Source organism: Hippopotamus amphibius, chromosome 1 (genome assembly GCF_030028045.1).
Source record: "Hippopotamus amphibius kiboko isolate mHipAmp2 chromosome 1, mHipAmp2.hap2, whole genome shotgun sequence".
Taxonomy (NCBI): Eukaryota; Metazoa; Chordata; class Mammalia; order Artiodactyla; family Hippopotamidae; genus Hippopotamus; species Hippopotamus amphibius.
Genome location: NC_080186.1, coordinates 17,620,849 through 17,644,743, shown reverse-complemented (window position 1 = coordinate 17,644,743; position 23,895 = coordinate 17,620,849). Strand labels below are relative to the sequence as shown.

At 52.7% G+C, this 23,895-nt stretch overlaps 1 protein-coding gene across 2 annotated transcripts in view; it reads right to left on the bottom strand.

Moving 5' to 3' along the window:
• Nucleotides 1–23,895, bottom strand: part of EPHB2 (EPH receptor B2) — a 184,316-nt gene that overhangs the window by 42,305 nt on the left and 118,116 nt on the right. For both annotated transcript variants that reach the window (XM_057744188.1, XM_057744178.1), the window contains exon 4: nucleotides 497–652. In XM_057744188.1, coding sequence (XP_057600171.1) covers nucleotides 497–652 — 156 coding nt within the window. The remainder of the gene's footprint in view (nucleotides 1–496; nucleotides 653–23,895) is intronic.

Below are 23,895 nucleotides of genomic sequence, written 5' to 3'. Positions count from 1 at the left end.
AATAAATCCTTATGGTTTAAGCCACTGGGGTTAGCTCTTTGCTACCTGCCATTCCTGTCTGATACAGGGTTGAGACACTGCCCTCGAAGTCACCCTGTTCTTGGAGAACGTTGGCCTGTGATTCAGGCAGCAGCTGCCAGGAAAGAACACTGGGAAGACTTTTCTACCACAGACACCACCTGTGTCGGTTCTTCTTCTGCCAAGCTTCCCATTCTCTGTCCCTTTGTGAATCAAGACCTTGATTTCATCCTCCATGTGACTTAGCAGAAGGGGGTGAGGAGCCAGATGCCAGCTCTGTGGTGTTTGCATGTTGGCAGCACTACTACTCCAGGATGGTCCTTTCCAGCCAGTTTTCCATTTCCCCTCCCACCAGGTAATTGGCTGCTCCTCACTTAGGAAACTATAGCTGGATAGCCACCCAAGCCTCGCTCTGAGCTTTTCTGCAGGTGGACTTGGGGCTCAGTCAGGCATCGCCCTCCTGCGGCCCTGGACATACTTGTGCAGGGCATGTCCAGGGGGTCCAGGTCTGCTCTGTAGTAGCCATTGCGGCAGACACAGTTGGTGGCTCCTTCTGAAGTGGTCCGGCTGTTGATGGGACAGTGGGTACAGGCTTCGTCCCCTTGGTTGGCCTTGAAAGTTCCAGATGGGCAACCTGGAGGGAAGACAAGGAGAGCCATTGGGGAAATATGAGGACTCAGGCCACAAGGCATAGAAGGACCGTGCAGCATCACGGAGTGGCCACACAGTATCACTGATGGGGAACCCCATCTCCTGAAGCTCTTGGGGGTCTCCAGGTCCCAACATGGCAGTGCTAGCTGTGCTTGGAAGATTCCAAGCTACTGGTTTCTTGTCTCTGAAGCTGTCTGTGGGTTCAGCTGGGGCCCCTAGCAATTATCCCTTATCTATTCCAGGTTGGCTATGGCACAGCTTCTAGGACAATCCTGACTTAGTCTGAAGACTCTGCAGAGGTCTAGGGCAGTGCCCATGGCCCAGTCTTATTTACTAATGGCTGGCTGGGCTCTGATTCTTGTAGCTAGATTCCTGGATTCCAGATGGTTGAGATGATTACAGTAGAAAAGTCCTAGCACAGCACAGGACATGTAGAGAGGTGATGTGATAGAGCAGGAAAGAACACTGGCCTTGGAAGCAGACAGACCTGGATTTGAGTCCCAGTTTGGCCTTTTTCTAGCTGTACAGCCCAGACAAGTGGCTTAACCATTCTGAGACTCGGTTTCTTTATTAGTAAAATTATGATGCTAAGGCCCATTTCTGAAGGCCACTGTGAGCATTTGGCAAAAGTGTGTAAGGCACATGGCATGAGGCCTTGCACAGTACAGGTGCCCAATGAATAGTAACTGTTATTATAGCAGGTGTTTGATGAATTTATTGAATAAAGAGGGCTTGCAGTACCAGGGACAGCCTGAGGAGGGCAGCGTTTACACTTGGTGGGTGTTCAGCAATCTGGGCTCTCTCATGGGCTTTGGCCTTCTTCCCTGCTCTTGGGGGAATGCTCAGGATTTGGATTCAGGCCCCAAAGCTCAGTGCTTAGGGTCTTCAGGAGGTGACCACTCCTGCGTGGGCCTATGTGCAAATTCACTCTCCCCTTCTTCCTGGCCCTGGGCTGGGAATCAGGAGGCCTGGGGTCTAGGCCCTGACCCTTTCTTGGCCTTCTGCTTACTCGGGTTCATAATCTCAGCTCTGTTGTGCTGCCTCAGGTAGGGGATCAAGCAAGGGGTAAATGAGAGGTGGACAGAGAAGAGCTTTGCAATGGACAAATTCCTCCTCGGGATGAAATGTGGCTGAACTGTCCACAGACCAGGGGCTCTCACCTGGATCACATTCCATGTCCACGTGCTGTGTGACCTTTGGTAAGCAACTCTACCTCTCTGAGCATCAGTTTCCTCATGTGAATGGCTCACATAGATTTCCCTAAATCAGTTTTCCAGCCCCAGCCTTCAAGCTTATCTCACAAGTCCAAGTCTTAGCCTTCCTCCCAACTCCTCAACCAGCTCCAGCCCCAGAGACGCTGCCCTCCTTGGTCTTACATGAATTGAGTTTGGGGTGCTTTACTCCCCTGCCATAACTATTCATCAAGGGGGTCTCTTGACCATGCCCTCGTCTCCCCCAGGATTGGAACCCTGTCATCCACAGCTCCTTCCCCTGTGCCCAGCATAGACCTGGCACTGAGCAGGCACTGCATAACTTCCTGAAGCTGCCTGCTGAAGTGGAAGGAGCTTGGGCTTTGGGGATCAATATAAGCAGAAAGGTAGTGAGGAACGGTGGTTAGTGTGCAGACGGCCTAGCAAATCCCAGCTCCACCTGTGCCTGCCATCTGGCCTTGAGCAAGTCACCTAAGTCATTTCCTCATCTGTAAAATGAAGACAATAGTACCTACCTCCTAGAATTGTTGTGAGGATTACATTGGTTAATTCAGGCAAAACTGCCTAAACAATTCCTGGCATTATTAAACTGTATCTGGTTCAAGTACCAGTCTGCTGGGTGATCTCAGACAGGTAGTTCAACCTGTCTGAGCTACAGTTTTCTTACTGGTAAGAGAGCATCTACCCCATACATTGGCCATGAGGATTGTATGTGATGAAAGGTGCCTGGCCCAGGGTGGGGGAGGGGTGCACTTACAATCTCGGGGAAGTCTCAGTAAGTAAGCCAAGAACAATTCCCCCTGGGGTGGTAGAAAACAGCGCCCTCCATCCCCCTGGGGCCCTACTTTGTCTGCCTTTTAGCGGGAGTTTCCAGAAGGTGGCAACTTTCCTAATCCTGCAGCCCTGGTTGATGCCACCCTGACCAGGGCCTGCCAGGATCTCGGAGAAGAACCAGCTTCAGCCCAGTCCTTAAGGAGCTGCCAGACGAGGGACAGTACTTTGATGCAACCAACCAGGCTACGGTGACACCAACGAGGAGGATGGCAGTGGACACCTCGGGCGTCCAATGTACAGAAACCAGGGCTCCGGAGTGTAAATATGAATCGGACACCATTTATTGAATCCTTATTAAGTGCTGGCACGGTTCTAAGGACTTAACCCACAGTAACTCAGCCATGCCTCACCCAGCCCTGTGGCAGAGGTAATGTTGTCACCCTTATTTTCTGATGGAGGAAAGAAAGCATAAGAGGTGAAGTAGCTTTCCGAGGATGTGGGTTTACAGTGGCAGAGTTGGGATTTGATCCTGGGTGGTCTGACTGCAGAGGCCACTTCCCTAACCACCACACTGTTCTGCCTTTAAGATACCTGCATTGTGCCAACAGTCCATGAGTGCTGGGCAAGGATTGGCAGCTCCTGCTCTGGGCGCCCATCCAGGGCTCTCTGAACTCTGCCATGCTGGCCCTGGAGTCCCCCAGTCCTCCTGCCTGCCCGCCCTCTTAGGCACCAGCCTTTCCCTGCTGAAAAGGGCAACCCCATCATCTCAGCACATAGGCTGACAGTCAAGACATGCAGGCTGCAGCCCTGGGTCTAGCTGAGTGGTTAACCTCTCTAAGCCTCAGTTTCCTTTGCTGTAGAATAGGGACACAGGGATCCTGTGAAGGTCTAGAACCATCCTGACAGATGACAGAAGGTTTTGGTCCCAAGACTGGGATCCTCCTGCCTCCCTCTCAGGCAAGAGCCTGCCCAGCTTAGCACGCCTCTTCCATCTGCTGGCAGTTCCATGGGCCCGGCTGGTGGGTGGCTGCCCACTCTCCCCAGCTCCTCCATCTGGACTGCCTTCCTGGCTGTCCTGTCCCATCGCCAGGTCCTGGCCCCTCTCTGACTCCCCAGGCTGTCTCCTCCAGAAGCCTTCCCACTAGGTGTGCTGCCCAGCCACCCCTCAGCCCTCCCACTGGGCATTCTACGCTTTCTGTATCTTTTGTATCTTTGTGCTTCGTAAAACCCACCCTTCTGCCTTGGGAAGCGGCATCACTTATCACCTGGTCACCAGGACCCGTGGTGCCTCCTCCTTCCCCTCACCTCCTGCAGCCAATCAATTACCAGGTCTTCCCTCCTCAGCAGGGCCCGGTCCTGGCTCTTCTTGGAAGCCCTCCCACCCCCGTGGGCATCCAGAAAGCTCCTCTCACCCACTCCTCCCACTCCTCAGTCTCTCATGGCCATCTGGCCTCCTCCTGCCTAAACCTCAGGGTCAGCTTTCTAAAGTGCAAACCTTTCTGTGTCATTTAAAAATCCACAATGGCATACAATGGAATATTATTTGGTCATAAAAAGGAATGAAGGACTGATGCATGCTACAACATGGATGAACCTTGAAAACAGTGTGCTTTGTGAATGAAGCCAGACACAAAGGCCACAGAGCATACGCGTCCATTTATATGAAAATGTCTAGACTAGGCACATCTATAGAGACAGAAAGTAGATTAGTGGCTGCCAGGGGCTGGGGAGAGCAGAGAATGGGGAGTGACTGCTAATGGGCGTGGGTTTCTTTCTGAGGTGATGAACATATTCTAAAGTTGACTGTGGTGATGGTTACACAATTCTGTGAAAATGCGAAAAATCACTGGACTGTACAATAAAATAGGTGTATGGTATGGTATGTGAGTTATATCACAATAAAACCCCTACCTAAGAAAAATCCACAACAGCTCCCTAAATTCCTCAGGGTGCTCGGGACCCCGGGGTGGGCAGCTGCCCTCCTCAGCACCTACCACCCCCAGTCTTGCGCCTGATGCTCCACAGTCGACCACATATGGTGCCCCCCCCGGCCCACCCCCTCGCCTCCGGCCTGTGTCCCTCCTGCCCTCAGTACCTGGAATGCCCTCCCTTTGCCATCAGGCAAACTCCAATCCCCCTTTAAGACAGCGCTGGTATTCCTGCTTCCAGGAAGCCTTCCCTAAGCCCCCACAAAGGGTTGAGGTACCTATTTTAATTACTTACGAATCTGCAAGTATCTGGCTGGACTGTAAACTGTGACTGCGATGTCGGGTACCTGGTTAGTGATGGATACGTGTAGTGAGGAGCTGGGAGCACCCAGCTCAACTACCTTGTTTGGCATTTGAGGAAACTGAGGTTCAGAGAGGAGCAGACACACATGGCTCTTTACCAGCAGAGGCAGATTTTGACCCCAGGTGTACTGTGTGACGGGGGTGTGTTGGGGCCTCAGCTTCCATCAGCCGTCTCTTCTCCCACAGACAGGGATCCGGGGCAGCACCCCCACCCCCCACCCCCCATCCACGGTGCCCAGGGCCCCAGCAGCCATGCTGCTCCTGGCTTCTCAGCTGGGAAGGTGCCCCGTCCTGCCAATACCTGAGTCTCATGTACAGAAGTGGGAAGAAAACAATGAGAGCTGAAGTTCTAGTCTCTGGCAGCTGCACCTCTGACAGGTGTGTGGGCTCAGACAGGTCTCCTGCCCTCTCTGAGACTCAGTCTCCTCCTCTAGAAAGGGACCTGATGGTACCTGCGCGGTGTAGATGCAGTGAGAGCCTCTGAATGGGTCTCCCGCTCCACCTCTGCCTCCCCGCCAATCCTCCGCGGTGGCTGGAGTGATCTGATGAGAGTGAATCAGAGCTCAAACTCACCAGGGGCTCCCCACAAACTCAGAATGAATGCACACACCTAGCCCTACAAGGGTGGCTCTGGGGTCTCCAGCCCCTTCCTGCCAATCCCCTCAGTCTCAGTTGACCCTCATCACCATTTGTAACTATATTGGAAAACAGTTTATAAACTTGTGTGCTGTCTGTCTGTTCCCTGCACTGGAAGTACCTGGAGAGGAAAAGAAGAACCGGGTTTGCCTGGTTCTCATTGGTTCCCTAGCTCCTGGAAGAGTGGTGGGAACATAGCAGGTGCTCAACATATATTTGCTGAGTGAACGAATATACCCCTTACAGGGTGTTGTGAGAATCAGATGAGAAAGTGGGGTAGAAAATATTGAAATAATACTTGGCCAAGTAAAAGCCAGGTTGTTGCTGCTGTTATCACGTCAATTTCACCAGGCTGCATCGATGCTCAGATCGCTCTCCACTTGTCACTGTTCTTCCCGTGGATCCTCCCGTGGGCCTGTCCACCAGGGTGACCAAGTTGTCCCCAGCTTTCAAACTGGAAATTCTGCATCCCCGAAGTGCCCCCAGTCTCAGACAACCCTCCTGTATGCTTCTCAGCCCCTTCTGTCACCTCTCTCTTCCGTGTGTAGTTCTCCGGATGCCCTGACTGCACACACACTGGTCCCTGTGCCTGAGTGTCCTTCTCTCCCATCCTCCTGCCCTGCTGGATGGGTGACTCTGCCAGGTGCACCTGTGGGAGGCCTGCCCTCCATTCTCTCCAGAAGACAACTCAGGCTCTACTGCAGCACACCAGACACAGGCTCCAGGGACAGCTGTGAGCTGGTAAGTGGCTGGGGGTGGGGGTGGGGGAAGCCCTCATTTGTTGTGTTTGCCAATTTCTATGGTGAAAATGCTCCCATCAGGGCCAATTTCAAGCTACCAGTCTGAGATAACTGAACACTGAGTTGGGAAGAAATGCCCTCAGTTGGCTCTTGTGAGCCAAGCCAGCAAAAACCAGCCCATCCCACCACTGGACCTCACCCATATGTAACCACTCACTGGTTGGTGAACCCTGGTTCAGGTAGGGGCTAGGGCTTTACTCTCTACACCGGGAGCACCTAGTACAGGGTCTGGCACATAGTAGGTGCTCAGTTAATTCAGTGCAAATGAAGACAGGTCTGACTCCCTAACAAGTGAGCAACTTGAGGGCAGGGGCTGTGGGTTTGATAGGTTAATATACATTAAGTGCTGAGAAGATACAGCAAGTGCTGTATAAATATTAGCTATTATTACTCACCCAGCAGGTAAGGACAATAATAATTCCCACTTCTTATGTGCTTTCCGGGTACCAAACCCAGTGCAAGTGATTTACATGGATTCTCTCACTAAATCCACATGACCACCCATGGAAGTAGGTACCTTATCACCCCCATTTTACAGATGATGAAACTGAGGCTCAGAGGGGGTGAAGTGAATGCCCCAAGGTCACACAGGTACTAAATGGCAGAACGGAAGTTTGACTCCAGGTCTTTGTGGTTCCAGGTACCACTGGACACAGAAATTATCAAGTGACTGAGGGTCAGGGCTGGAGACCATCTTGTCAGGGCTACTTAGGGGACAGGGCTTGCTGGGGTCACTCAGCAAGGCAGAGGCACAGCCTGGGCCGCAAACCTAGGACTTGGAGCCAAAGCAGCCACCAGCGCCTGCCTTCTGCAGACGCCCAGAGCCCTGAGCCAGGCAACCCAAGGCGGGGATGGCAGTCGGCCGGGGAGGAGGAGAGAGGATTAGGGGGAAACAGATTTTCTCCCTGCCTGCCCCCTGGGCTCCGGGCATAGGTGATAATTGACCGAGTGAGCCCTGAGTCAGGCCGAGGCAGGGCTCCATCTGGGCCTGGCACGGCGGGGCTGCTAATTGGCACCGGGTGATCCTCAAAGCCTCTCTGGCTGGCCTGCCGCTCTGCTTCCCCTTCGCTCAGAGGTGCCAGATTAATCCCCAGAATGACTGGTGCCACAGTGGAGTCAAATGCTGTCAGCTCAGTGTGCCAGGCCTCCAGGGTGGGGAAGGAGTTTCTCTACCTTCCTAGGGGTCTTGTAGACCAGAGGACTCTGTCTGTGGTTCTGAGTAGAGGCAGGCTCACCACAGTCTAGCTCCCATTCCTGAGAACTTGAAATTGAACCTGGGCATGAACCGTGGAGCTGGCTGCCAGGGCAGAATCCCAGGCCTGCCTTTGGTAACAGTGTGACTCTGGGTAAATTACCTAACTCTCTGTACCTCGGTTTCCTTGTCTGTATAACGGGGGGAAAGATGGCATGGCTCTTATATTTGCTGGGACAATTACACGAGTTAATACACAGAAAGCACTTGCAATAGTGCCTGTCTGGTTCATATTAAGGGCTATACAAGCATTTGCTTTTATTATATACATTCATTCTTGGCCCATCACCTGCTATGTGCTAAGCCCTAGGGATACAGAGACAAAAGGTAGTAACCCTCAGGAAGTACCAAACCCTCAGGAGTATGGGTTTAGTTAGGGAGATGGTGAGTTATGAATTTATTGAATAGGCACTTATTAAGCCCCTATTGTGTACTAGGCACTGGGTCATGCAGACAAAAGGCCAAGGCCTTGCCTGTTAGAGGCCACAACCGAGCAAGCGGCTGGCACACTTTCCTTTAACCAGGGCTGACTGCTGGCCACTGTGGGCAGAGGGGTCAGAGAGTGGTCTTGGGCTCAGCAGTGCCAGGTTTGAAGGGCAGCTGGTTTACTTTCCTGCTTGGGATCTCCAGGTAGTTCTAGATTTGGGTTGGGGAGAGGAGTTTGGACAGAGAAAAGAGTCCTGGGCCCAGAGCAGGGAGGCCAGGGCTCGGCTACCCCCTTGGCCCCTTTCTCTGTGAACCCAACCCATTTCCTGCCTACTTTGGGCGTGGCTGGGACCATCTCTATGGCCTCTTCCAACCTTGGGACTCGGTGGACAGGCTCAGGCACCTAACCCTGGGCCTACATTCTCCTTGAACTGCGGAGGAACTGATTTGTGTATTTTCAGCGGCATATGCTGAGCGTATGTCAGGGCTGTGCTTGTGGTGCTCTTGTGGCTGGGTGGGTGGGGTTTTGGGGTCTCTCTCATGCAAAGTGGCTTTGTATTTTGCACGCTTCCTGCTTCTGCTGCTGAAGTTAAGCCAGTGGAGTCAGTGCCCCTGAGCTGGGCTGGGCAGGGTGCCGATCCTCTGTGCCAAGGGCAAAGCCACACTGGAAGCAGGCAGCAAGCTCCTGGGCTGGAAGGAGGAGCTGTGCGTCTACATGCGCCTGCCTGGTACTGGGCCAGGAGCTTCTGGAGCCCATAACCTCATCAGTCCTCATGATCACCCTGTGCAGTAGGAGGCGTTATCCCCATTTTAGAGATTAGGAAACTGAGGCTCACAGAAAGCAGATGCCTCATCCAGTTATCCCCATTTTAGAGATTAGGAAACTGAGGCTCACAGAAAGCAAGTGCCTCATCCAAAGTCACTCAGAGACATGGGGCAGAGCCTGTGCCCCCACAGTCCATGCTCTCACATCACCTCCAAGGCCCTCAGTGTTCCAGCTTGAAGAAGGGGACCCCTCACTGCCCTTCCAGCCCTTCCCCATTCTAGGGGGGCCCTGCCCTTCCAGGTTAAGTCCAGGAAGTGCCTCAGGGTCATCCCCCCTGCTGTGGTAGCTCCTACTGGGACCACCCAGGGGATCTCAGTCATCCTGCCCCCTCCCCCACATGCCCCCCCCCCCCCCCCAGTCCTGCCCCTGCTGGGACCTGGGCTCTGTGGATCCCTGCCAGCAGCTGGCAGGACGACAGAAGTCAGAAGGCAGCAACAGGAGCTGTGTTAACACACCTCCTCTTTGCCTGACGGGGGATCCCAGGGCCTCCCCAGGCCAGCCTCCACACGGCCATCTGCTGAGTCCCTCCCCTGCTCAAGACCCTTCAGTGGCTCCCTTGTGCCTGTGGCAAGTCCCGCCCGCTTCAGCCTCCCCTCCACAGTCCACCTCACCAGCCTCAGCTCCCACAGCCTCCCAGCTGTACCCTGGGCTCTGGCCACAGGAGGCAGCTTCCAGCTCCCCAGCAGGCTGTACTCAGTGTCACCTCTGCCTGATATGCGGTCCCAGCTCCAGCCTGGCTCACTCTTCTTCATCATTCACATCTCAGCTCCAGCTCCTTTTGGTCCTTCTCCTGGGATGCCACCCCCACCAGGGCTAGGTTTGGGGCCTCTTTTCAGTGCTTCTGAAGCACCGGCCCCTCGCCTCTGCCCCTGCCCCTGCCCCTGCGTGATTATATGGATGTGACTATCTGCGCGGTGGCAGCGGGTACCCACAGAGTCCCCAGGGTCTGGCTGAGAGGTGATGGACAGGAGGTCTCAGGAAGTGTTTGTTGACTGACTGACTCACTGAGGCACAGAAAGGTGGAATCTTGTGCTTAAGGTCACCTAGCTTGTGCGTGGACTGGAGATTGTGTTCTAGGCCTCTGGACCATTTCAGAGTCCCCAGGGCTCATTCGGGGTCCCCAGTAATGGGCTCTCAAAGCAACCTACCTTCGTTCTTCTGGGCATTTGGTTAACATCTGCCTCCCCACCTCCCACCTGCCTACCTGCCCACCTGTGAGCTCCATGAGGGCGGCCCCCACGCCTGCCCTGTTCACTGCCTGGCGGAGCAGGCCCTCTGTAACATCTCGCTGAACCACAGGCTAGAAGGCCCCAAGGGGGGAGGGGCAAGCTCACAGTCTCCTGGGGGAGCCAGACCTTGAACCCCACAGCCACAAAGGTGGGTAGGGGGGTTCACTCCCAGCTCTCCAGCCCCTGGATCCTACATCAGGCCCCCAGTCCCGCTCTGGCCCGCCTCCCTTCATGCCATCCCCACACCCCCACAGTAGGGGCTGAGAGTTCCCGCCCGCTCAGCAGGCAGCCCCATTCCTCCAATTTCCTCCCAATTAATCAAGCTCTGAACTTTTTAATTATCTGCCTGCAGGGTGACTCCCCACTCTGGTGAAGCAATTAAGGACATTTCCAAGTGTTGTGTGGCTGCAGGCAGGCAGCGTTGACCAGACCCTGATGGAGGAGGTGAGTGGAGGGAGGGGCTGGTGACAGGAGGGGTGGATCGGGATCCCCTTGGGTCATGGGGCTACTGGGAGGCTGTCCTGGGGTCCTGACTAGGGCTATTCCAGGGATCTGGGGCCACACTGTCCAGGGAACCCTCCCCACCCCCCTGCCACCCCTGTTCATGCAGTGGCCCTTTCTCTTCAGCTAGAATCTGGCTTCACAGATTCCAGACAGTTACCACGTGCCAGGCGCTGGGTTAGGTGCTTTATAATTTTATTGCATCCTCACCGTGACCCTGTGAGTAGGAAGAGTAATTATCAGAGGAAACAGAGGCTCAAAAACATTAGGCAACTCCAGAGAGGCAGCTGGGATTTGAAGCCAGTTCCGAGTCGACGTCTACTTCATCAACTGTCTCTTAAAGAACAGCATGGCCTGTGGAAGTGCCCCGGAATGCTGAGGAAGTGGGGGGAGTGGGGCAGGGGGAGGCTGTGCAGGAGATGCCAGCAAGCTTGAGAGCTGCTGAAGAACACAGGCGCTCCATATTCAGGGCAGCTGGTGGGAGAGGGCACTGCAGGCAGAGGGGACAGCCAGTGCAAAGGCACGGAGGCCTGGAGTAGCATGGTGTAGCTACAAATAGTTCAGGGTCGCTAAAGCATGAAGTTCAAGTCTGGGAGAGATGGGAGATAAGGTGGAAAGGCAGGTGGGGTCTGGGTCACTGGAAGTTGGAAGGACTTTCATGATCTTCTGGTCCAAGCTTTCCATTTTATGACTATAGAATACATGACCCAGACAGGGACAGTGACTTGCCTAAGGTCACACAGCAAGTTAGCGGCTGATGGAGCTGGGTCTGCAGTCCAGGAGTCCTGACACCCAGATTGGAAGGGAAGAAAGAGGGGCAGAGGAGCAGTAGCTGTCAGCTCACTTCAGTAGTCTCCCGACTGGTTTCCTGGCTTTCGCCCTTGCCCTCCCACCTCCCCACTCTCCTCTGGCTGCATTCTGCTCTCAACACACCAGCCAGAGGGATCCTATAGAACAGAATCAGTGGTGTGTTGCTTCTCTGCTCCAAGGCCTTCCATACTCCCATCTCATTTGGAGTAAAAACCAATAGCCTACAAAGCCCCCTTTACCTGTCTGGTTAAATTTATTCCCAGGCATTTTATTCTTTTTGATGGCATTGTATCCTCTTTACCTGCCTGAACTCACCTCCTAGAACCCTCCCTCTTGTCCACCTCAGTCCAGCCACACTAGCTTCCTGCCTGTTCTGGAGTATATCAGGCATCCGCTGGCCTCACGGTCTTTGCATGGGATGTTCCCATTGCCTGGTTCAAGTCCCAGCTGTGCTGCTTCTTCACTGCATCCCTCGCTGAGCCTCACATCCTTCACCTGTAACTGGGCTTAATGCTGTCCTCTCTGCCTTCCTCCCCAGGCTAACACGGGATCCTAGTGAGAAAATGGGGAACAAATAAAGCTCCACAAAAGTCCTCCCTCCAGCTTGAGGCTATCACTGCAACAGGGCTTGTAAAGGTCTTCAGTGGGTCCTTGAGAAAACAGCCCCTCTGGGACTTCCTAGGTGGCACAGTGGTTAAGAATCCGCCTGCCAATGCAGGGGAGACGGGTTCGATCCCTGCCCCAGGAAGATACCACATGCCGTGGAGCAACTAAGCCCGTGCACCACAACTACTGAGCCTGCACTCTAGAGCCTGTGAGTCACAACTATTGAGCCCATGTGCCACAACTACTGAAGCCCACGTGCCTAGAGCCTATGCTCTGCAACCAGAGAAGCCATGGCAATGAGAAGCCTGCGGCACTGCAATGAAGAGAACCCTGCTTGCCGCAACTAGAGAAAGCCCGTGCGCAGCAACAAAGACCCAATGCAGCCAATAAATAAGTTAATTAATTAAAACAAAAAACAAAAAGCAAAACAACCACAACAGCCCCTCTGATGAGGAGCAGGCTCCAGGCTCCCAGACCTTAAGCTGGATCAACATGGCGGAGCTTTCCAGCCTGTAACCCTCTGGACTCAACAGATGCTGGAAAAGCGAGTGTTAAATAAGAATCACGACGTGCCCGAGGGGAAGCCGGATGTGTTCGGAGAGCTGGACACATCTGGCAGGGCGGGCCCAGTCCCCCGGCACATCTGGCTGCTGTATTGACAGGTGGTGTAGTAGGTCACTGAAAAAGGGCCTGTCAGGCCCAGTCCTCGTGCCACGAGGGGGGTGATGGCAGGATGGAGCTGGGAGCATCTCCCAAGCTGCCCGCGGGCCATCGCCCCCCTTGTGGATCCCCGCTTCAGACCATCCACTGGACTCTGGTGCTGTGTTCTGAGAGGCCGGCTTAAGACCAGAACCTGGGCCGCCAGATTCCAAAATCCCTGCATCATCTTGGCGGCGCCAGCCGCCCCTACGGGGGCTTGGGGAGCCTGGGAAGGCCCCCTCTCCTCTCCAGCTGGGGGGGGGGGTGCATTTTCAGGGTCACCTCATGGAGCACTTCCCCTTTTATGGGATCCAGAAACACGGTCATCAGCTCCACCTGAGGGAGCCGCCGGGGCTCCTCCCTCCTCCCACCTGCCCCAAGAAAGCCATGGTCATTAATAAAGGACACAATTAGCTGTCAGCGGAGAACATGTCTGGAATTTTTTACCTGCTCTGTGAGCTCGGTTAAGGCAACAAACCCCCGGACCCCCCGGGGAAGCAGCTGCCATACACCTCTCAGGGGCCCCCTTTGCCCGGGCCCAGGGCAGGAGGGGGCCTGTGACTCTTGTGGTGTGGGTTCCACAGGCCTGGGCCTGCGCAGGGCTGTGTTTTCCAGGCCAGTGGAGAAAGTGACAGAGTAAGAGAGATTTCCTGGCAGAAGCTGTTTTTTTCAATCCAACAGGCAATACAATTCATTATAATTTCCTCCCCCTTCCCGTGTCGACTTAAGGGTCTTTCAGGGCTCAAAGGACTTGAGAGAAAGGAGTTAGTTCAGTCTCTCATTTTACACCTCATTTTACAGCTGGGGAAACTGAGGCTCTGGGAGGGGAAGTGACCTGGTTTGTGGCAGAGGGAAATATACACGTACTTCTCTTTTGGGTTCCGTACGGATCCCCTAGCTCGCTGACCGCAACCATGATCTACAGCCAGGGTCCAAAGGCACATCCTTGAAGCCCCTGATGGTCACTGCCCACACTTTACCGAGTCCCGACCAGGTCCTGGGGCCAGAGGGGACAGCGGCATCCGAGGAAGATGTGGTCCCTGCCCTCACGGAGCTGAGGGTCTAGTGAGAGCGACAGAGGGATAGAAGCCGTGGACAGCCACAACTACTCTACTTGATTTGTGATGGCCAGGAAGGAGACAACGGGGGCTGAGGCAGAACCACAGGGAGTGTGGTCAGGAAAGACCTTTCTGAACGGTAGCATTGAAAAGGCAATCCCTGGGGAGAAGAATGAGTGGGAACAGTGTTTGCAGAGATGCTACAAGCTCAGGGCCTCGGTGCCTCTCCATGTAATGAAGCAGGGCATCACCAGGTGACGCTTAGCCCCGGCTGTCTCTGACCCCGGACAGACGCCACTATGCCTGGGGAGGTACTTTCTGCCTGGGAATTTTCATCCTAAGAATGCCACGAGGCCAGGATTGGTCACCCCTGTTCTACAGATGAGAAAATGAGCCTCAGAGCAATGAATTGCCTTCCTTGGGACACATGGACACCAAGTTCAGGAGCCTGGGCCTTCAACACCTGCCCCTCTCTCTGTGCCCTTCTGGGTGCTTTCCAGAACGACTGCTTCTCCCCCAGTAACCCGGAAGGCTAGTCTGCCCAAGCCCTAGTGGCCTGCGACTTGAATGCTAATGAAAACCCCACTCAAGAGGTCCCGGCATTTGGCGCCTCAAGGAGAAAGGATTAAGAAACACAAACAGGGAGAGGGGGAGCTTGCCACATTCACACCGAGGGTCCTGGCTTGGGGGGCCTACAGTCGCTCTCCCTCCTAGGGGTACAGGCACCGTTGCTCTTCTCCTGTCGGCTTCTGGGGAGCAGGAGTGAGCCTCAGCGAACCCAAGCCATAAATCAAATGCACAAGATGTGGCTTGGCAGCCATCCCAGTGAAAAAGATCTGGGGGTTTGAGTTGACCACAAGCCAAAAGCTGCTGAAAAAGCCAATGTGGTCTTAGGCTGTAAGAGTAGAAGGAGAGTGACAGCCCAGCATCCTCCCTACTGCTCAGACAGGGTCAGTTTTGAGCTCTACAATTTAAGGAGGTCTAATGAGTGACAGTGGACAGGATATTTCAGGTATCCAGCTGGTTTTCTATGTGCAGTCATTTTTGGATGGTGCTGGAGAGGCTTGGAGTAGGGTCCTAGGTTCAAACTCCCTGGGCAGCGTTTTCTAGGCACACAGCAGAGTTCAGGAGCCTGACTTGCCCCAGAACATCCCCTTGCCTGGATCTCTGGGAAGTAATGAGTTCTCTCCTTAACCTTGCTCAGCTTCTACCTCCATGTCCTAGCCTTCCTGGACACTGGGGATTTGAGATCATGTGTATGGTCTCACCATGGCCTGCCCTCAATTAAGGACAGACTTTACTCAATAAAAAAAGCCCAACATTCTAAGTAATGACTTGTGCCCAGCCCTGTGTTGGGCATTAGGTACAGAGTAGAAATAGACGGTCCCTGGCCTTGACAATCACTGGAGAGGAGAAAGAGGAGAGTGAATATGATTAGTTAGGATATCAAAGCAGGCTTTCAGAGGAAGGGTCATTTGAACTGGGTATTAAAGGATGTGTAGGAGTCCGTTAGGGCCAGTAGCGATGAAGGACATTCCAGGCAGATGGACAGTGTGTGCAAAGGCATGGAGGAGTGAAGGGCGGGGCAGGATGGCTGAAGCATGGGCTCTGTGGGAGAAAGGGTGGACACAAGGCAAGAAAGATAACCTGGGGTTATGTCACAATAGCTTTATGTCCTCAGTGATGGAGTCTGGGGTTTTATTCTCTAAGAACAGAGAAGCTAGTGGTGGTCCTGTGCCAGTGCTCATATGGTCACCGTGTGCCCTCAGTCCTTTCCTCCCAGCTGCTTGCCCGGGTCCTCATTTCCTCACACTACAGCTCTCTTGCTCTGGCCTCAGCTGACCCACTCCCCCATATCAACTCTTACCCATCTCCTCTCTGTTTTCCCTAGTTCTCGAGCCGTTCTTCCTTTGTTGAAACCAGTTTCACCTATTCCATCATTAAAAATGAACTAAGCTATTAACAACAACCATTAACACCATCTATTGTGTACCTACTATAGGCCAGGCTGGTGGCTTCATGTAAGTTATGGGGGCAAGGCTGTACATCACAGTTAGGGGCACAGGCTCTGGAGTCAGGGTCCAACTGGCCTTGAACCCTGGCTCTGTCACTAACTTTGGGAAGGTTACTTAACTTTTCTTTGTGCCTCAATGTCCTCATCTGGATAATGGGTCTATCAATAGGACTTACCTTATAGGGAAAATTCAGAGTTAATATTGTACAGTATACATTCATCAACAATTCTTAGAGCAATCCTGTAAGGCACCTAGGTACTAGTGACATTCCTATTTGTAAAGGGGACAGTTAAGGTTTTGTGAGGATAAGTAACCCACCCACAGCCAATATCAGAGCTGGGAGAGGAGTGGAGTACTACATCTGAGGCCAAAGATGGGGTATTAACTACTCTGTCACATGGCCTAACCTCTTCCAGGCTGGGGCCTGGGCTGGGCCCAAGGACCCAAGGCTCAATGGGCTCCCAGCCTGGTGGGGAAGATGCCCAAGTAAATAGGGGATTTCCAAATAGCCTGAACAGTGCCAGGGGATGCATGGGGTAGGGGGAGGAAATGCTGGGCCATTTGTTTCCTGGAGGTGATAACACTTGAGCTGTCTTGGAAGATAAAGAAGGACAAGACAAAAGAATGAAAGGAGAGGTGTGCTGGGCAGAGAGGGAACAGCCTGTGCAAAGGTGTGGAGATGTGAGACCTGCAACTGGAACCCCGAGTCTGGGAGTGCGGGGGTACAGGATATGAGACTGGACAGGCAGGCAGGGGCGGACAGCAATGAACCTCCCACCCTTGCCCCGTGCCCACTGCTGGCAGATCAGTAGCTCTGCCTATGGCTTGACAGTCTGTGAACCCACAGAGAATCAGGAAGAAGACTGCTCAGTTCCTGGACTGGAACATTCCTGGATCATAAAGTCCCCCACGGCAGAACAGGGACCTGAGGCTCCTAGCCTCCTCACCAGGGCCCTTCAAGCCTAACTAATCCCAAACCTTCCCTAAGATAGATGGCTTTCCTTAAAAGTTACTGTAAAAACACTCCTATATTCCAAAAGCTTACAAAAATCCCACACCTTCTCAGTTTTAAAGGGTCGAAAGTTGAAAATTATGAGCCAACAGCAAGATTTGCAGAACAAGTGATCTTTGGCCAACAGCCGGTATACTTCATGACAAATTGCCCAGACACGGTCATTTTAGAGTGAACACCTTTAAATGGCACTTCGACCTTCCTCTAAATGTCTCCTTTATTTGAACAGTGTGTTTATGGGGCCTGGAGCTGTTGTTCCCAGCTTGTGCTTTGGTTTTGTAAAAGAGAAGGAAACTAAGAGAGAGACAGACATCAAAGCAGAGGATGATGACAGCCCTCTAATCACATAAACTCTCCTCTTATCTCAGTCCTTATAAAAATGGGGAGGCCTGGTTGTCACTAAAAGCAGCTCTGAAAGCTCATAAACTTGACAAGCACTTAGTTCAGGCATCCAGAGGGAAGGACTCTAATCCTTGAGAAAACTGGAGGTGAAGAGTTGGGAGGCAACTTCTGGGGAAGGGCAGCCTGCAGAGAAAACCCACGCTGTCACCAAGTGAGGGCTTGAGAGCAGAGTTTCCTAGCTTACTTTGTCCTAACCTCCAGGCAACCCTGTTGGAGAGAGTCTCCTTGGTTACAAGAGAGGCCAGAACTACTATTTTAACATTTGTAATCCTCTGATAAATAACAGCTCACACTTAGCACTTACTCTGGGCCAGGCACTATTTTAAGTGTCTTATGTGGATTAATTCATATAATCTCAAATGATACTATAATTAGCCTCATTTATAGGGGATACAGGCAGAGTGGTAAGTCACTTGCCAAACATCACTGATTCAGTGAGTGGAAGAGCAGGGATTTCAGTTGAGATGGAAGCCATGTGCTTTCTCTCACCCGCTGCTCGCTCATCATTCACGGGGTCGGGCTCCAGGCTGGGTGGAGCCTGGCTCATGTCCGTCATCTCCTCTCCTCCCATTACAACATCCTGATGAACTCCTGGCCCTGATTCACAGCCGAGGAAGCTGAGGCTCAGAGTGGTCGACTGTCTTGGCCAAGAGTATGCACTGGGGGGATCGCAGAACTGGGATTCGCTCCCCGCCCACCGATGCCTGGCAACAGGGCCTGGGCACCTTGCACAGAGGTTGGACTCAGTCTCCAGATTTGATCAGACTTACAGCCCCCAAGGGGCTGGGATCAGTCAGGGTCCTGAGGATCAGAATCCGGTGGCCCCGGGCTGTAGGCTTTGTTTACTCTGCTGGGCTTGGAGCCCCTTCCTGAACCTGAGGGCTCTGAAGCCCTGCCTGGCTTTGTCTCCTCGGAGAGGCAGTACAGTGCAGTGGTTAGTGCCCGAGCTTAACCCAGATGCACCATTTCTATATGAGTGACCTTGGATAAGTCACATAACCTCTCTGTGATTAGTTTTGTCATTTGCAAAATGGGATAATAATGCTATTGTCCTAAGGTTGGGACGATGGTAATACACATAAAACACTTAGAACACTGCCACATGTACAGTAAGTGCTCAAAAAATATTAGATATTGTTATTACTGTGGTCTCCTCTCTCTGGGGGTGTGCCCTGCACCCTGGATCCTGCTGCCAAACCAAACAGCCTCTGTCTACCCCTAAAATCCCTTGCATTACAGACCACTACCTGGTCAGACCAGCCTCCCAGTGGGCTGGGCCTCTTGCCAACCCTGTCTCTGCAGAGAAAGCAGCACCTGGGTTCAAATCCCAGACCCAACTCTTCCTGGCTGAGGCCTTCAGGCACAGGAGCATGCCTTTCTGAGTCTCTGTTCTCCTGTCTGTAAAACAAGGGTAGGGCTTCCCTGGTGGCACAGTGGTTAAGATTCGGCCTGCCAATGCAAGGGACATGGGTTTGAGCCCTGGTCCAGGAAGATCCCACATGCCGTGGAGCAACTAAGCCTGTGTGCCACAACTACTGAGCCTGCACTCTAAAGCCCATGAGCCACAACTATTGAATCGACGTGTCACAACTACTGAAGCCTGCAAGCCTAGAGCCCGTGCTCCGCAATAAGAGAAGCCACCGCAGTGAGAAGCCCGCGCACTGAAATGAAGAGTAGCACCTGCTCTCCACAACTAGAGAAAGCGTGCGTGCAGCAACAAAGACCGAATGCAGTCAAAAATAAATAAATAAATAAATAGATAAATTTATTAAAAAAACAAACAAAACCAAGGGTAATAACCCCTGTCTTAATAACACAGAGGTCAGAGTAGGGGCTTAGACAGGCCTGGGTCTCTGCTTCTTGCTCTCTGCATGACCTTAGGAAAGTTGCTTGAACCCCTGGGGTCTCAGTTTTGTCAGCTGTAAAATGGGGACACTCCCTTGTAGAGTTTTTTTTTTAATTAATTAATTAATTTAATTTATTTATTGGCTGCATTGGGTCTTCATTGCTGCACACGGGCTTTCTCTAGTTGCTGCGAGTGGGGGCTACTCTTCATTGTGGTGCACAGGCTCCTCATTGTAGTGGCTTCTCTTGTTGTGGAGCACAGGCCCTAGGTGCTTCAATAGTTGCGGCTCATGGGCTCTAGAGCACAGGCTCAATAGTTGTGGCGCACGGGCTTAGTTGCTCCGTGGCATGTGGAATCTTCCCAGAGCAGGGCTTGAACCCATGTCCCCTGCATTGGCAGGCGGATTCTTTACCACTGCGCCACCTAGGAAGTCCCCTTGTAGAGTTTTATACTGTGAGGATAGAATGAGGTTACAGCTGGATGGTGCTGTGTGCCTGCAGAGGCTCATTAAATGACTGTTAGCATTACCCGTTTCTCCCGATAGGAATCATTCATTCATCAGACATGAAGCCCTACCATGTGCCAGGTACTGTTCTAGCTGCTGGGGACACAGCAGCAAGTAAGACAAGCTGGGTCCCTACTTATGTAGAGTCTATAATCAAATGAGGAATAGGGACAATAAACAGATATTAAATAAATACAGGGTGATGTGCTAGAGTGTGCTGAGTGGGGACTACTCTAGCTGGGGTCAGGGAGGGCTTCTCTGAGGAGGTGACATGTGAGCTGAGCCCTGAAGGACATGAACGAGCTGGCTGTGGGGAGAAAGCAGGGACGGGGATTCCAGGCAGAGGGAACATCATGTACAAAGGGCCTTCCTCAGGAGTAAATAAAGAAGGAATGCAGAGGGCCTCGTGGCTAAAGAGGTGTGAACAAGGGGAAAAGAGTGGGAGACTGAGCCTCAGGCCCATGGACAGAGACAGGAGATGGGAAACTCCCGGAGGGTGTTTGGCACGGCTGTGAAATGGCCTGTGATTTGAACAGGTGGAGGTGATGGTGGATGGACAGGGTGGTGACCGTGAGGGTGAAGAGAGGAGGCTGGATTTAATGAGGACCTGCCAGCAGTTTCTTCTGCCTCAGGTAAAGCCCCACGCAAACAGGAGGGGTAAGAGCCGAGCTGCTCACGTTCTGTTTCTGCTAAGGAGTAACAGTATTTCCTTCCCAGTATTTCACTGTTTCAGCAGCGCCTTCTCCCCAAGGACTCTCAATCAGTGAGATGACTGCCCATCGAGAGCCTGTAATTAGGCTTCTGGGACAGGTGCCCGGGGGGCTGGCAGGGCCTCCTCTCTGGGCCGCGTGGAGCCCATGGCCATGCTGTTCCTTGGCAGAAAGTTGAAAGGAAGCAAAGCTGCTCCGGGCAGCTCCCTGCTCCAATTCTAAGGGTCCTCTTGTTGCCCTCACCCAGCCCCTGGCATGTAGCTTCCCGAGCTGCTCCGAGGCCCCGTAGGACCTCTGCTCAGGGTCTCAGGTCTTACCTAGCTCCTGGCAGCTGCCCTCTGCCCCCAGCTGCATCTCGTTCCCTCTGAACTCAGCTCACGCTGGGAGAGGCCAAGGATGTGTCTTTGCCAGGGAGTCAAAATGTAATGCTGTACCTGTATGCATCAAAGCAGGATCCCTCCTGGAGACACCAAGACTTCATCCCGGGAGTTCATCAAATGGGGACTGTTCGGGCACTGTGTCAGGTAGGGGAGGCGGACTTTGGGGCCGACAGGGCACCGGGCTGCTGTTCATATCTCCTATGGCCTCCTGCTGTGCCCCCCTTCAAGACTGACCCACCTGCTCCTGAAACCAGCCTGTAAACCGCAATTTTCCAGAGCAACCTGCTTCTGCCTCCTAAGTGTGGCCACGGGTGCACCTCACAACAGCCTGTGAGGGGGTGTGATTGGTACCCTTCTCGTGCCGATGAGGAAAGTGAGGCTCAGAGAAGGATGTGACCGCCCAGGGCCACACGGATGCCTGGGCCAAGGTCTCCACCTCGGGCTTTGGGTCAAACATGGTCTCCTTGGCACAAGGCCCTCTCTGCCACCCGGGTTCCCTCCTGCTCTACCGGGACAGAAATGACAGCAGAGGGCTCTGGTGAGGATCAGAGGGATAACCGACAAGGCCGTTAATGGGTCCTGACAGACAGGAACGGACAGCAAGGCACATGTCTTAGGTGAGCTTTAAAACCGACCATGACAGCCACTGAGAAATGACACAGTCACTCAGATGATTTAGGCACTAACCCCTGCCATTTGTCTACGAATACGATGCTTAGAGCCCGGCTCACGGCTCTAAGATTCATTAATTCATTTGTTTGTTTATTCACTTATTCATTCCACAGACACTGATTGAGAATCTGCTATGTGGCAGGTACCTGGCTGGGACAGAAAGATGTCGGATACAGTCCCTGCCCTTGGTAACTGCTACCCAGTAGTACAGCTCTTTCTCTTCCACTGGACCGGAAGCTTCTCAAGTGGTTAAGAGAGTGGCCTTGGGAGTCAGACCACATCCTGGCTGTGTGACCCTGGGCAACCTACTTCACCTCTCTATATCTTGGTTTCCCCAGATGACCAATGGGGATTATAACACCTACCACCAAGGTCATTGGTGGGGGAAAATGAGTTAATATGTGTAAAGTGCTTACAAAGGTGTGTTCGCACAGAGTTAATGCTTAGCTCTGTCCTTCCATGTCCTTAAGGAAGTGTAGGATTTCCCGAGCAAGCTCTTACTGTCCTGACGGGAACTGCTGGGTTTTGTTGCTAACAATCATGCCCCAGGCTCCCTCCTCTTCTAAGCATCCTGGCAGAGAGTATGCAAAATGCACTTGTCAGGAGCTATCTGTTGAGAGTGTCTTTACACTTGTGCTTAAACAGTCATTATTCCTTCAATGAATAGTTTTTGAATGTCAGGCACTGTTCTAGCACTTTCAGCCACATCATCTTATTTAATCCCTACAATACCCCGATAAGGTGGGCCCTATTTCTCCTGTTTTGCAGAGGAGAAAATAGGCTTAGAGAGGCTGATGACTGACCCACCGACCATCCATCCATCCATCCATCCATCCATCCATCCATCCATCCATCCAACATTTACTGAGTACCTACTATGAGCCAGGCAGGCATTGCGCCAGAACTAGGTTCAAGTCCCAGCTGGTAACAAAAGACATCCAGTCCTTGCCCTGTCAGGGCTTCCAGTCTAGCTGGGGAAGACTGACCTGCGTTAAGTAATGAGCTGCACGATGAGGGCCCGAGTGAAGGAGTGCGAGGTATGATGGGTGAGTTCAACAGGGGCCTGTCGGTGCATGTAGTTGGAGGAAGGCAGCCTAGAAGTTTCCTACCACCTCCTAAGTCACTCTTCTAAGTCCCATCTTTGCCTCTTTTCAGCATTGCAAGCTGCCATTCGTCAGGGTCGGTGGCCCCTCCTATGACACATCTCATCATCTCATAGGTCACAGATGTCATTCATCCCAGAGAAGCCCAGTGTAATTGGACCCTATACTGGAACTCATCTTTGCCATTCGTTTGCTGGCTGAGTGCTGTTCATAATTATTTTCCTTTTGACGTTCTTCCCCACCAGACTGTGAGTCTGTGAGCAGGTCTTATTCATCTTTGAATCTAGTGCAAAGTTGAGCAGAGGGTGGTTACTCAACAAAAGCTGGTTTGGGGAGTAAATGGAGAGGCAGAGTGGGTGAGAAAACCTGATCTGAGTCCCAGCATTGCTAATTCTGGCCAAATGGCCTTGGACAAGCCCACGGTTAGGATTTAGGGTTGGTATGCAAATAGCTTGGTCTCACCCTCCAACTTTGATCAGTTGGTTGGTAGCTGCCTGGAGTGTTGTGTTGAGATGGATCCCGAAGCAGCATCGGGTTTAATGGAAAGAGTGCTGTGATTGATTTGCAATGCCTGCCTTGGATTCAGGAGGAGTGGCAATGGGTACGCCTCATTTCTGATATCCTGGAAAGTTGTGGTCCTCTTTAAGGCTTTGTTTTCCTCTCTGTAAAATAAGGAGACTAGACTCAATTATATCTGACACTAGGATTCTGAGCTCTATATCCTCTTCTAGTCTGATTTTTCTTGGAGGACAGGAGCCACATGCCAGCCCTAGCCCAGGGCCTAGTGCATAGCAGGTGCTCAGTAAATGCTGGTTGGATGGATAATCTTCCTTGGTTATTGTGAGCCTCAGTAGGGAGAACAGGACTTATCATCCCAATATGTAGAAGTGAAGATGTGTGCGCAGAGCCAACACCAGTCCCCAGGTCTTCTGACCCCTAGGCCAGGGCTCCTGCCCCAGTTAGTTGCACGTACCTTTCTGAATCAATCAAATAATGGTGTTAACCAGCAGCCATATTGCATTTGACTCCACAGAGCGTTTTCACATTCATTATCGCACTTGAGTTTCCTAAGGACTCTGGCAGGAGAGGGGTGACCATTGCCCTCAGTCGGCAGATTAGGACACGGATGCTCAGAGTGGGCACGTGATTTGCTAGGTCACAAAGAGCTGAGACGCAAACCCAGGTTTTCTGGTTCCAAACCCCATGCTCTGGCCACCTGCCCCTTACTCACCAGCTCCTGTGTTCCACTGTGCTCCCTCTTTCCTCACGGCCACCTCTGCTTTTTCAGGAAAGATGAAAGAGCAGAGACATGAAGCGGATGTAACAGGAGCCAAGCTCCCCTCTCCCAGGAGGCCAAGCCCCACCTTGGGCCACCTCTTGAAGGGGGGCCTTGAAGGGGAGAGAAGGGGTCAGAAGACCTGAGCAGTGGGGCGCCAGCTGGATGACAGGCCTCCCGGCTGTT